This window comes from Merops nubicus, unplaced genomic scaffold, assembly GCF_000691845.1.
Source record: "Merops nubicus isolate BGI_N331 unplaced genomic scaffold, ASM69184v1 scaffold36276, whole genome shotgun sequence".
Lineage (NCBI taxonomy): Eukaryota > Metazoa > Chordata > Aves > Coraciiformes > Meropidae > Merops > Merops nubicus.
Genome location: NW_008617652.1, coordinates 1 through 12,799, shown reverse-complemented (window position 1 = coordinate 12,799; position 12,799 = coordinate 1). Strand labels below are relative to the sequence as shown.

The following is a 12,799-nucleotide window of genomic DNA, read 5'->3' as shown; positions in this document are numbered from 1 at the left end:
AAAGAGTTAAGAAAATTGAAAAAGGAAAGAAATGCAGGAGAGATTTAACTGTTGTGCCTACAGTTTTCAGACTGAGGAAAGACACACATTTCTTCTAAAGGGGACCTCACTGACCTAGAACTCTAGGGGTTTTTTTTTGTCTGTAAGCCTAAATCTGATGTTGTGTCACAGCACAAGCAGCAAAGGACTCTGCAAAACCACCTGGCCTGAGCCTGCACGCATACTCTGTAACAAGCAGATATATTGCTTCTTAGCCTGGCCTCTGTCAAGATCTCCATGGGTGGGAGGGGTTCCTGAGACACCCTCGAGTTCCGGGCTTTTGGTTTTTACCCGTATGACTTGGTGGCTGGACAGCATGTCACACTACGTATGTCGAGGTAGCTTTCCCTGCTCCTGGTCTTTCCTGCAGTGACAGGAGAGACTTTTTTGTTTAAAGTGGAGTTACAAAAGCCATCATCAAAAAGAATGGCAGGGTGCACAGGTAGGTCTGCGGTGGGTTAGAATCTGTTTAGTTACAAAACAGCCTGACAACAACTATTTAACTAGGAAGTGACTGCTAGCTGCAGAGACTTGTGTAAGTGCGGAAGGTCAGGTGTGTGTCACTTGTGACTGTCTTGCTTTGTTTAGTGTAATCTACAGCTTTTAAACATCTAAGTTTTCAAAGGAGTTCCTTTCCTGTACTATAGACCACAGTTTGACTTGATGGAAAATCTTTGTAGTGCACATAATTAACGCAGAATAACAAGATTGCCTTGGATTCTGCTTGGCATGTGATGATCCCAAAGGGATCCACCCCAGTCCCTGCATTTGGGGAGTGCTCACGTTACTGATGTGCAAAGGCAACTTACTGAACAAGAGAGAAGAACTTTGGGGTATGTGAATTGGCAAGACATGAAAATAAAATACCTGTGGCACAGAGAAATTCAGTGTAATTACCCCTGACATGTAAGTAAAGCACTGGCTACTTTCACCAAGCCATCTGGGGGTTGCAGGCAGGTGGGGGTTGCAGGCAGGACCGGATGGTGATTCAGTAGAACACAGTGCACAAACAGTGTTGTCATAACAACATGAGGCTTCCCAAGTGACACAGGGGAATCTATGCTAAGTTTGGCTCTAATAATGAGAATCAAATGTACATAAATACATGTAGAGGCAGCAGTGATAAACATTGTGTGTGTAGTTGCTTGTGTTTTAAGAGTATGTGACAGTAATGTCTGTATAAAAAACCAAGAATGATTGGAGTAATAATCTCCTTCAGAGTTTCAGTCTCCAGAGGAAGTGCCTTGATGGAGCTGCTTCTCTTCTGTTTGTTATAGGAATTGGGTACAAGTCAATCTTCTGTTTCTTTACATGGCTGATCTGAAATTTATCTAGTAGGGTAAACTCATGTTCTCATAAGGATCTTTCTTGACTTGCTGATCTTAGATAACTGGAGAGGAGGAGGAGAAGGCTGCAGACAGGCTGCTATTCAGCTTCCTGGTGTTGGTAACAAAGCTAATCACAGAGTGTAACTTGGTTCAGTTAACCAAGAACAGTGACGTTGTGAGCAATATTTGGGGTAAGTATCAAGAAATATTACAGCTGGGTTACGAGGAGGATTTTTAGTGTGCCATGTGGTTTTTCACACCCTAAAAAAAACAACTGAACATTGTCATACAAGGCTTGCATGCTGCAAAAGGCTAGTACACAGCAGTTCCTGGGCAGTGAAAGAGAAGACGTTAATGGAAGAGGTTACATGGTTGATGAAAACAGGGCATTCTCTGTTGCAGTTGCTGAGCTGTTTTTCTATTATCCCAAGATAAATAGTTGCAAACTGTTGCATGTTTGACTGTAATTACATCCTCTTAGTTCTCCTGGGAAGATGAGATTTTCTCAATGAGCTCATACATACCAGCCAGCAAGCTGTGACACATGGTAATAGTGCTGTGAATACCATGTGTTCCTGCCAGAGTGTTAAGGCCTGGAGGTTATTTGAATCAAGATGTTTCCCTATGAGTGAAATTGTACAATGTCAGGCTGGCTTAGTGGCATTTTGTTGCCTTATTTATAATTGCTTCATTTGGTGTGCTGTAAGAAGGCCTGGATCTGGCTGGTTAATGTCTTCAAAGAGTTCAGCCTGCCAGGTGACTTCCAGTGAGGTAGGAGATAACTCCTGGGTTGCTTGTTGATCTGCAGCTTGGACAGAGGCGAGACAGGAGGGCAACTCCATCTCTTCTCTGAAGCACCCCAGCCTCCATCCAGGGGCTTGACCTGACCATCTGCAGCAGGGCCAGCTCACCCGAGTCTCATAGCCCCATTGCCCAGACATCACGGGCAGAGGAGCTGCAGCAGTGGGTCCCCGAGGGGAACGTAGTTGCTGCAGAAACATGACTTGGCAGCCAGGATCAGAGCAAGTGTCGTGTTGTGCCATGCCAACTTTTTCTGGCCAGTTGCCATCACTTTCCACCAATGGCCCCATCTTTGGATGTTTGGGAGTGCTCTGTGTGCATTCTACAACACCTGGTCACTGTGGGCATGTTGGGCTACCTGTAGCTTTTTGATGCTCTCTGCTTTGGCTGGATAGAGTTGTGAGGAAGTCTTTATGTTCTGAGCAGATGAGTGCAGTTCATTTCCTTCACCTTTTATTGTAGCATGTGCTGTGGTAATTCTTAGAGGGACCTCATTCTTTTTCTGCTCACTGGACCAACGCCTGTGCTGAAAGAGGTTTTTTTTTTTTTCCCCAGGTCATGTCCAGTCTCACCTGTGGTATCCTCACAGCTGGGTCTGGCTGACAGCTACTGAGATTTTTGGCTTGTTGTTTGCATCCTACAAGCCAGAATATCTTGTCAGCAAGTGGAGGGCAAGAAAAGCAGGGAAGAGGAAAAAGACCTCAGCAGAGCTGTCTGCATCCACATTTTTCTTGACTGCTGAACTGGACAAAAAGGTAACGACGTCTGTAATACTCCTTTGCCCATGCCCTGGCTGGGACATAAAAATAGTGTTGTAGTTTGATGTGCATATTTCTCTTTTAGTTGCTTGCCTGTTGCCTAATCCTGATCCCTTGAAGTATTTGAGATGTCTTTGCTGCCGGAAGAAGGCTTCTCTGGGATCTTATTCTCAGCAGTACAAAGACTCCCCTCTAGGCTGCAAGATGTGTGCAGTTGTGCCAAGCCAATCCCTCAGCTTCCCCTTGGAGCCACTTTTCGTGACTGAAAAAGCCACTGCTTTGAGTTTCTGCAGCTGGCTTCCTTTCATGGAGTAATTTCCTTCTCATTTTTCCTCTCCCCAGATGAAGGAACTCAGCTTTGCATTCTGCCATCAGCTGCAGTCCAAGTTTCTGGACCTGTATCTCGGAGAGCAGGTAAGGGCAGAAGGTCTGGAGCTGCCGGAGAGCACAGAGCAGGCACTGGCTAGTGAGGGACTGTTTAGTCCTAGTCAGGACAGCAGTGCTGCTGGCTGGTTGGGGCTTGGGGCAAATACACAGTGCAGTGACAGCTTTCTGTGCTGAAGGCATCTGAGCAGACGTGTATCTCAGAGGGGACCAGGACACCTTCTGCTGCCAGCCTGCTGAAGGCTGGAGGAGGGGTGGCAGGGACAGAAAGGGGAGGACTGGAGTCTGATTTGGCAGGGGGGTGGGGGCTGGCTCTGCAGCCCAGACTAGAGCAGGTTGGGCAACCACATCCTGGAGCAGAGATACAGAGCTCTGGTGCTGGTTCCCTGCAGCTGCACAGGAGCCCTGGCCGTTTACAGGGACCATTTATTTCAACTGTTTGCTGTTGCTTGAAGGTCTCACTCCACTGTGAACCTGGTCAGAGATTTCTGTTGGAAAGTCAAGGGCTGCTGGAGGTTGGGAAGACAAAAGGAGCAGCCCTGCCTGAGGAGGTGCTGGAGCCAATACAGCATGGTAGCTCATGGGGCAAGATACACAGACTAGAGGAGGATGTTGAGGTGGACCTTCCTGTTAGGAGCAGCAGGCAAATGGTGAACCCATTACAGATGCCTGAGTTGGCCATTTCCTCTTTCAGATCTCATCTTAGCTTTTACATACCCTGGACACTTTGAGTGCTGATGCTGAGAGAACCTACAGTGACTGACTACTCTGTTCTTAAACTTCAGGTGATAAAGAATTTACTTTTTGTGGCAAAAGTTGTTTACTTGCTAGCCCCTGCCTCAGAAGAAAGTAAAGAGGCTGAAGGAGAAGTCAGCTGTGAAGTGGAAGAGCAGGAGGCCTCAGGAGATGAGGAAGAGAAAAACATTTCTGCTCAAGGAGAGAAAGAAGGAGAGGACACAGAAGAGAAGCCAGCCACGTTGCTGTGGTTAATGAAGAAGCTGTCTCTCATGGCAAAGCGAGAAGCAGCATATTCCCCTAGGATCCCTTTAAAGGTAAGAATAGGGTTAAACCAACTGCTTGTGATGTGGTAGACATTTCCACAAGTGTCTTGCTCTGGCTTCTTGCTACCAGGGTACCAGCTGCAGAGGGTGCTGGGAGCTGGTGCTGAAGTAAGGATTAGTAGGTGCCAAAGAAGCAACAAGCATTTCACTTCAGGGTTCTCAGGAAAGGCTTGTGCCAGTCTGCTGCTCCTTGCTGAATCTTCCAGCCTTCTTGTGGGGTGATGTAATGGTGGTAAATGCAGAGGCACCAAGGTGAGGGGGACAGAGTGCTGCTTTTGCAAGCCCAAGAGTGCTAGGCATGTGCAGGCAGGGCAGTGGCAATGGGCAGTTACTGGGTCAGCCCCGTGTAGTGTTAGTGAGGCTGAGCTTCCAGGTCTTCAGCTGCCTCAGCAGCACAGGACAGGGAGAATAGGCCCACTCAGAAGTGTTAACAGCTGCCAGCCCAGTGGAGTCACAGCTCACACATTTACAGGTCCCTTGGGGTTGTGTCTCACCTAAAGGCTGTACTTGGCTGCAGTAAGGTGTTGTAAGAGCAGTGTTTCTGACTCGGGTGTCTGAAATGACACCTTGTATGCTAAACCAGCGATGCACAGCCCCTCTTGCAGCAGTTCTCTTAGGCAGTTTCCTTCCAACGTTCCTTATGTCCTGTCCCACACGCTCATTTTCAGAGAAGCTGCATCTTTAAGTTCCTGGGAGCAATTTCAGTGGATCTGGGGAAAGACAGGATCCAGCCGTACCTTCCAACAATTCTCACCCCTCTGTACAGGGAGCTGAACAGCACCTACGCAGAGCAAGGTAAGCGATTGCCCTCACAAAGACGAGTGTGTCAGAGCTGTGCCTCAGCCCAAACATTGCCTCTCAGTCCTCCTGTCTGGTGAGGCAGCAATGCCACAGTCACTGAATTTCACCTACTGGCAGCAGGCCCAGGAAACTTGTCAACTTGTGACACTGTGGAGGCAGCAGCTTGCACAAGCTTCCCTGGTGGCTGTACAAGCACTTGGAAGACTGAGGGAAACATTTGCCCTGCTCTCAGTTTTCCCTTAGCATCTATTGGTAGTCTTTTTTTCTACCCTCCAGTATCTTTTTTTCCAGTGATTGTAGTTAATGGATTGTAACTAACTGGTGATCCTAACCATAGAGTCAGCTCACTGTGCATACCAGACAGAGGCGCTGACTGACAAGGCTAGAGTCATCTCTGTTTCCTAACAAAGCCTATTCTGAAAGATCCCTGGTAGCTAAAAGTGGCTTGCTTTATATAATAACCTCTTGGATGCCATTATCTGTCTGAAACAAACTTCTCAGAAGCATTATTTTTTGTTTGTCTGTCTGAAGTGCCACGTGTGGCTGTCTGGGAAAGCTGGTGAAGAACCAGCAGATTTCACAAGCACCTTTGTGTGGGGCTCTACAGTATGTTTGGGGCAAGATAAATCAGTACAGTTATCCTTCAGTAAAGAAAGAAAAATCCTCACTGACCCTCGAGTTTCATTCTGTATGCTGAAAAGATTAAGCAAGTTACTTCTGTTTTGTTAGATCCAACACTGAAGAACCTTTCCCAAGAAATCATAGAACTGCTTAAGAAGTTAGTTGGACTGGAGGCTTTTTCGCTTGCCTTTTCTTCTGTGCAGAAACAGGCCAATCAGAAAAGAGCGATGAGGAAAAAGCAGAGGGCTTTGCAGGTAAGGTCTCCTTCTCTTCTGAGGAAGGGGAGTTTGAGGAAGAACTTCATCCTGAAGTGGGAGAGTTTCATTGTCTTATTTCTGAAACTTCCCAGAAGGGTTTAAGATCAGGCTCCTGGGCAGGCTCTGCGTGGCAGCGATGCTGAGGGAGCTGGGGTGACCTGGGCAGAGCAGCCAGAGTACCCCAGTCTTGAGGAGCCCAAGAAAACCCACACGTTGTCTTGCCAGTCACCAGTTTCTTGGGAAGTACCAGAAGTTTACAGGGACAGTTGTTTGTTCAGCTACAGCTCACAGATGTGCTGTTTTTCCCTAGACTGTAGCAAACCCTGACATTGCTGCAAGGAGGAAGATGAAGCGACATAAGAATAAAGCAGAAACTAGGAAGAGAAAACAAGAATTCCTGCATCCTACCTACAAGGCCAAGAGACCTCGAAGTCATGCACTGAAGGATTTAGCAACGGTGGAATGAAAAGGCTTTTCCTTCCTGCAGGATTAATTTATAAAAAGTAATTTCAAGCTAAGGAACTAATTACTGTTTTAAAAAAATGTATTTACATATTTTAATTGTATTTATTAGTATTTTTTTCATGTCCTCTTTTTCATCTAGGATCTTAAATAAAAGGTTTTCAATTTTTTTTCCAAACCTGTATATTTACCAGAGCATGTACAGTTGAATGCACACCATCATCTTTATCTTAAATTTTACTTAGTTTTTTAAAAGTGGGTTATGCGATGACTTGCATTCATGCCTGTGAACATCCCAGCTCCTGGAGAGAAAACAATCTGCCTCCTGACTTTGTCTTTCAGTTTCTGCAGTGATACTGAGCAACTGAACTGTCATTTCTGGCTAAGCTGAGAGTATGAGAGTAACAGCTTATAAAGGTGGAAGTTAAATTCAAACTATAGCTGTAGCACCTCAGGGTGGTAGGTGGCCATTGAATTGAAGACATTTATTTTGCTTTCAGAAAACCAACACAACATTAACAGCCAGAGGTACGTTTGTTGTCTCTGTTGCTGTACTTCACTCTAAGTGCCATCTGTGCAGAAGAATTCTCAAGTGTCACAATGCCAGCTTAAGAAAACCTCTTTAAATGTTCAGCTATGTGGCTCTTAGAACTGGCAGCAGTTGGACTTGTTTCTGTAGGTAAGTAGCCTCTTCTAGCAAGCAACGCCCATGAGCACAGGTGATAGTTCCAGATTTTATTAGTGTTTCACTTACATTAATATAGTAATCACACAAACTCAAAAGCTTGAAAGGTGAGGGGGAACAAAAAAAAAAAAAACACACACCTTTCCTGGCCAGTAAGACTACAAATTAATGTAAGTACATCCTTTAAACAGAAAGAAAGAACTGGAATATCGTATATCATAATGTACACAGACATTCACTTGGTTCAGTTTTACAATTCAAAAGAAGCATCCACATTACAGGAGTCAAATCTTTCCTATTTACAAGTATTTGTGGCCTGAAAATACTCGACTGCCTGCAGAAGGAAGGGGGTATGCTGGCTACAGCTGCGACTTCTTTGCAGTGGTCAGCTTTGTATCACTGCCTGCTCTTCAAGGCCTCCACCAACCTAGAGACAAGGTTAAGTCAGTTTACTGAAAAGTCATGGCAGCGACACTGAAATAATTTCAGGAAAAAGCTATTCTTTCTCCTAATGCAGACTTCTGTCTTGTCAGACTTTCCACAGATCCACTCTTTCAAAAAAAAAAGAAAAGCCATTTTTATAATGAAGCCACAGCATAATTACACTGTTTGTTACTCACCACTCCATTGCTTCATCAAGCCCTGTGCCTTTAGTTGCAGAGGTTTTGAATATCTGCCATTTTCGGTCCTTCAAAGCTGGCAAGCCAAGTGCATTTGCCATTTCTGTGGGAGTCATGGCCTGATCCATGTCCTGCTTATTGGCAAACACCACCAAAATGGCTTTCTTCAACTCTTCTTCCTAAGAAAAAAAAAAAAAAAAAAGTTGTTGCAGAAACTTTTCCTGAATTTATTTAAGCAGAGATAACCCACAGAATGAAAAGAAACTTCAGCAGCTCTCAATGATTTTCCACTTCACTGATTTTTGTTCTTTAGAAAATTCTTCAGTGAAAGAATGATATTTACTTTCAATTACAGCATAATACGACAGATGAGCAATTTCAAAACCTGAAGCAATTTGCCTGCTCCATTCTGAAACAAGCTGGTAGTTGGATTTAACCAAGGTATTATCAAAGAGCTTGCAGGAATTTGGTGGGGAAAAAAAAAAAATTTGGGAAATTGTGTTCAACCCTTCTTACTCATATTAGCCTGTTCTAACAGCTGTTCTCCAGCTTCAAAACATACTAGGAGGGGATTAGAGAGGCTGTGGATTCTCCCTCCTTGGAAGAGTTCAAGGCCAGGCTGGATGGAGCTTTGAGCAGCCTGCTCTAGGGAGAAGTGTCCCTGACCATGGCAGGAGGGTTGGAACTAGATGACCTTTCAGGTCCTTTCAAACCCAAACTGTTCTGTAATATAATACTAATTCCTGTTAACCCTTCGGGGCCTTATTTTGCCACCACTTAACATACTAAGCAGTTGTCCTTGCAGACAGAAAAGTTTTCACATGGCCAAAAGGCTGCATGTTACACTCACTGCCCAGACAATTCTGCCCAAAACTGAAATATCCACAGCATCATCAGTGCTTTTCAGTCACAAGTTTTAATCTCTCAAGGATGACAAGCCTATCAGTAGAACAGAACTTGTTTTCTTACCTCCAACATAGCAACAAGCTCTGATTTTGAAGTGCCAATTCTGTCTCGATCACAGCTGTCCACTACATAAATGACTGCATCTGTATTGGAATAGTAGCACCGCCAATATGGCCTGCAGAAGAAAGTGTTTTTTAGCCAGATAATGAAAATCAGATTACCCAGAGGAAATAAATAAAAACTGTCTCGGGGGTGAAAGGCCCCCAGAAGCAAGTAAAGATATCTTCAACAGGCTACATAAAGTACAAATACTCTCTCAAAAAAAAAAAAAAACAACCAAAAAACAGTTTTAAAAAAATGAAAGCATCTTGAAAACAAAGAAAGGAGAGAAGTGCTGGGGACAGGTTTATTTGGGAATCAGCTCACAGGAGACCAGCTCTGTAACTGAGAGACAGGGAAGCAAAGAAAGGTTAAACACACAAGCTTCTGCTTTAGATAATCATTACGGTCATCAAATAAGGGTAAACGGAGAAATCTTAAATGACTAATTCACACAGGCAAGTAATTAACAAGGATCAAAACGAGGCAACTTTTTCAGGCTTATCTTACTGAAACCACAAAGGAAAAGCACCTGCACATTACTAACTAGCTAACTGCACTGCACTTCAGTACCCAGCACTGAAAAATGAGTCACAGAAAGTTTGTATAGGGGTGCTGAAGAGATCACTACAACTATAACACTTGTAAAGCTTGCTAAAAAAAAAAATAAATAAAATTACCAATCACTATGCCCCAATTCAACTTTCTAACTTTACATTCATATTTCCAGAAGTGCCAACTGAGAATTCCAAGAACGTGGCACATTTTAGAGAGATTCAGTTATATCTCTTGATTTTAAGAGATCTATATTACCTTATGCTTGTCTGTCCTCCCAAGTCCCAAACTTGAAATTTCAGATTCTTGTATGTCACTGTCTCAACATTGAAGCCAATGGCTGAAACAAAGTTAAACAATTTTACTGTTGGTGATTTTTCTTTATTTTTCTGAAGAATATAACAGAATTCATTTCAGATTTTTAGGCCTGAAAGTTCTCAGCTGCTACATAATGAAGTTTATGCCCTTTGTGAAGTTACCCCAACAAACATTTATGGCTCAAAGTAACACTGGATTTTTTTTTTCTTTGAACAATAAAAACACATTGTAAACATACTGTAGAGGTAAAAGTGAACAGAAGTGTCCCCAAAAACACCAAAAGAAACAGAGCAAGGGTTAAAGAAATGGCCTGTTTTGATAAGCAGGTACACAACTGACAACAGAACACTAAGGATGTGTCCTTCATGTCAACACCACATCTGTGCTCTCATAAGACCACAGCAGAAGATGTGACACTGTCACATCTGCAAGATGGCAACGAGTTTACACACATCAGACGTGTCATTCCTCCTCCTGACAGCCCAGAGAAACACAATGCAGGGAAGTCAGGGATGGATGCAGACAGCCTAAAATTTATGGAGGCTGATATAAGCAAAACTGTATGGCAAGAGGATTATGAAATAATAAACTATTAGCTTCTAAAAGGTAAAAGAGCTGTGACCAAAGTCAAGTTTAATGTGGCTGCTCAGGAGAAACACAAGAGACATGGCAGGGACTCAAAAGTCAAACATCCCCTGTCTGTCACATTAGGTGGAGTGTTCCTGGTCAGACCACTCTGGCACACATACCTGGCTGTTTGCAATAGGCGGGTGCAGCTGCTTAAATGCTGATACAATTGGTGAAATCAGTTACTTTTTAAAAAATTAGCACCATCTCCTTCCAGGAGATAAATCTCACGCCAAGTTTTGTTAGCTTTCTACATAATCTAAAGTTAAACCATCTGGTTTCTTCTTCTCTGTGTTGACCAGAGGCATTGATATAACAAACTGAAAACCCTTGTCCAAAAAAAAAAAAGTAATTAAATGGGTATGATTCACTGACACCACCCCATGTAAAATGTTTTTTGTACAACAATAACAATCTCTAGAATTCACATCATAGCTGCATTTGGAGACAAAAGACTTGTAGAGTCAACAGTTACCATTTACTGAACATTTACCCATCAAATGGGTAAAATGGCCTGCCAAATCATGGTAACAATCTTAAGGTTCAATACTTTTTGCATTCAGCAGGGCGCATGAAATATTCTTTTAAGTACAACTTCTACAACACAGTGTAACAGTTAGTTAGGGAAGAAAGTTCTTAAGTACAGCAGTGCAAGGCTCCCACAGCCTGAGGACCTTCTGTCTGTGAAGGAAGCACGTAGCGAGTTCAGCTGACAAAGCTACAGGCACATCAGCTCTTATCACTAAGGGACTGATCACTTACTTGGAATGGTGGTAACAACTTCTCCGACCTGTAACCTGTAGAGAATAGTTGTTTTTCCTGCCCCATCCAGCCCCAGGATGAGAATCCTCATCTCTCGAGTTCCAAACAAACTGGAAAAGATGGTGGAGAAAAAGCCCCCTACGAAAAAAAACAGAACAGAAAGATGTTTCAGTGGCAGCTGGCAGCATGGAGGACGTGGGAAGGCAGGCAGAGCAACCTTATTTCTTACTGAGCAACAGTATGTTTCTTTTCTCCAGTAAAACCAGCCAAGTTCAGGTTGTCACCCAGATACCTGTGTGCCAAACATATCTTCCTAGGTTTCTGCTGATGTTTTATGGTACCTTAGTCCAGGAAAATCACATTGCAGCAGCATCAAGCTTCCTCATTGTGGTTGGGATTTTTTTTTTTTTTTTCACTCTTATTTGCCAAAATCTGAACCAACTTCTTTTTTGTTTCTATCAGACTATATCTTTCCAATGCTAAAGAGAATATGAGGACATGCTGAAGCCTGAAAGAATTGTTTCTGATATTTATGGTCTCACACAGGACCATCCCCTTCATTTTTCTTAAAATTAAGTATAAATCAGTAGATAGGTGTTCAATCACAGTCTATTACAAAATATGAAGCTGCACTGAATTAAGAACATTAGTGTTACAGAGAAGTCTACGAGCTGATTTTAAATTCCAACCCCCTTTTTTTTTTTTCCCCTCCCAAAACTGGCTTGTCCCAACATCTCATTTATTCTTTAAATGACTGTAAGGGTACTTGTGGCCAGACTAATATCTGATTTATGTCTATTAGACGTTCAAGTGTAGAAAAAATACTAACATTCTAAATCAATAACAATATTATTTCCAATTATTTTTATAACCAATATACCTAATGCTACATAATAATTTTGTAAATCCACCTAAAGCCTGTAAAAGGTAATGAAGCACCAAACAAGCTTGAGTCACAGGTATTGGAGAAGAGACAAACTAGAGATCTGCAACCAAAATTGTATTGAAAGAGGTTTTGATAGAAATTATTCCCTGTGTTTGCCCTTCTAGGCATCTGATACTTTTCCATGGAAAAGGGGGAGCAAAGAGCTGTGTGCTTATGCATAAGAAGGAATTCAAACTGGTAACAGGTTGCTTTGTTTTTTCTAATCCCATCTCACCCCAGAATCCACTCCTGCTGCAGACGTGGAAAACAAAGAGAAGGTGCCAGGGACCATCTATTGCCAGTGTGCAGAGTGTTGCTCAAAGCACCGTTACTGTGAGACAGGCAAGTAATAGAACAGAGCTGCAAAATCTATTTCAATAGAAAGGTATTTCAGGTAGAAGGCCGCTATCTGATCCATGGAGGCCTAAGAGATGGCAACCCTTTCCTCTCAGTCAGTAACTCTGCTTACTGCCAGACACCTCTCATTCTCGCTACTTGTAATATGCTTTTCCCACACTAAAACGCTGCTCAAACACCATCTGTAACAGAACAGATTTATGTTAATTGCTTAACCCTTAGACTGAAAGGTCTCCATGGCACAGGAGTTGGAATTAGGTCATCTTTCAGGTCCCTTCCGACCCAAACCATCCCATGATTCAGAGCCTCTTACTAATTCCCACTACTTCGTTTACTATTCCACAAATCCTCCGTCAGTAACAGCAGTTGTTACCCCCGCTCCTCACCCATGTCGCGCCGTTCCAGGGGCGCCTCGCTCCGCTGCGCCGGCCCT

At 43.3% G+C, this 12,799-nt stretch overlaps 2 protein-coding genes across 2 annotated transcripts in view; one reads left to right on the top strand and one right to left on the bottom strand.

The window, feature by feature from the left end:
* UTP20 (UTP20, small subunit (SSU) processome component, homolog (yeast)) overlaps nt 1-6,767 on the top strand; it is a gene marked incomplete at its 5' end in the record, with an annotated part of 14,782 nt that extends 8,015 nt beyond the window's left edge. Inside the window, 7 exons of the mRNA XM_008943218.1 lie at nt 1,426-1,558; nt 2,724-2,923; nt 3,269-3,340; nt 4,096-4,362; nt 5,040-5,166; nt 5,902-6,047; nt 6,361-6,767. Coding sequence (XP_008941466.1) covers nt 1,426-1,558; nt 2,724-2,923; nt 3,269-3,340; nt 4,096-4,362; nt 5,040-5,166; nt 5,902-6,047; nt 6,361-6,516 — 1,101 coding nt within the window. The remainder of the gene's footprint in view (nt 1-1,425; nt 1,559-2,723; nt 2,924-3,268; nt 3,341-4,095; nt 4,363-5,039; nt 5,167-5,901; nt 6,048-6,360) is intronic.
* Nucleotides 6,768-7,229: 462 nt separating this feature from the next.
* On the bottom strand, nt 7,230-12,775 carry ARL1 (ADP-ribosylation factor-like 1). The gene is made up of 6 exons (XM_008943217.1): nt 12,753-12,775; nt 11,085-11,222; nt 9,636-9,717; nt 8,787-8,898; nt 7,818-7,996; nt 7,230-7,624 (listed from the first exon to the last, which is right to left on the bottom strand). The coding sequence occupies exons 1-6, from the start codon at nt 12,754-12,756 to the stop codon at nt 7,594-7,596; spliced, it is 546 nt and encodes a 181-aa protein (XP_008941465.1). The 5' UTR covers nt 12,757-12,775; the 3' UTR covers nt 7,230-7,593.
* Between the last annotated feature and the right edge of the window lie 24 nt (nt 12,776-12,799).

What these genes read in the sequence shown, in the direction of transcription:
- ARL1 (XM_008943217.1), bottom strand. An exon ending in AGTTGTTACCACCATTCCAA is followed by an intron (nt 9,718 to 11,084) that starts GTAAGTGATCAG and finishes ACTTTGTTTCAG; the next exon opens with CCATTGGCTTCAATGTTGAG. An exon ending in CTTGATGAAGCAATGGAGTG is followed by an intron (nt 7,625 to 7,817) that starts GTGAGTAACAAA and finishes CCTTGTCTCTAG; the next exon opens with GTTGGTGGAGGCCTTGAAGA.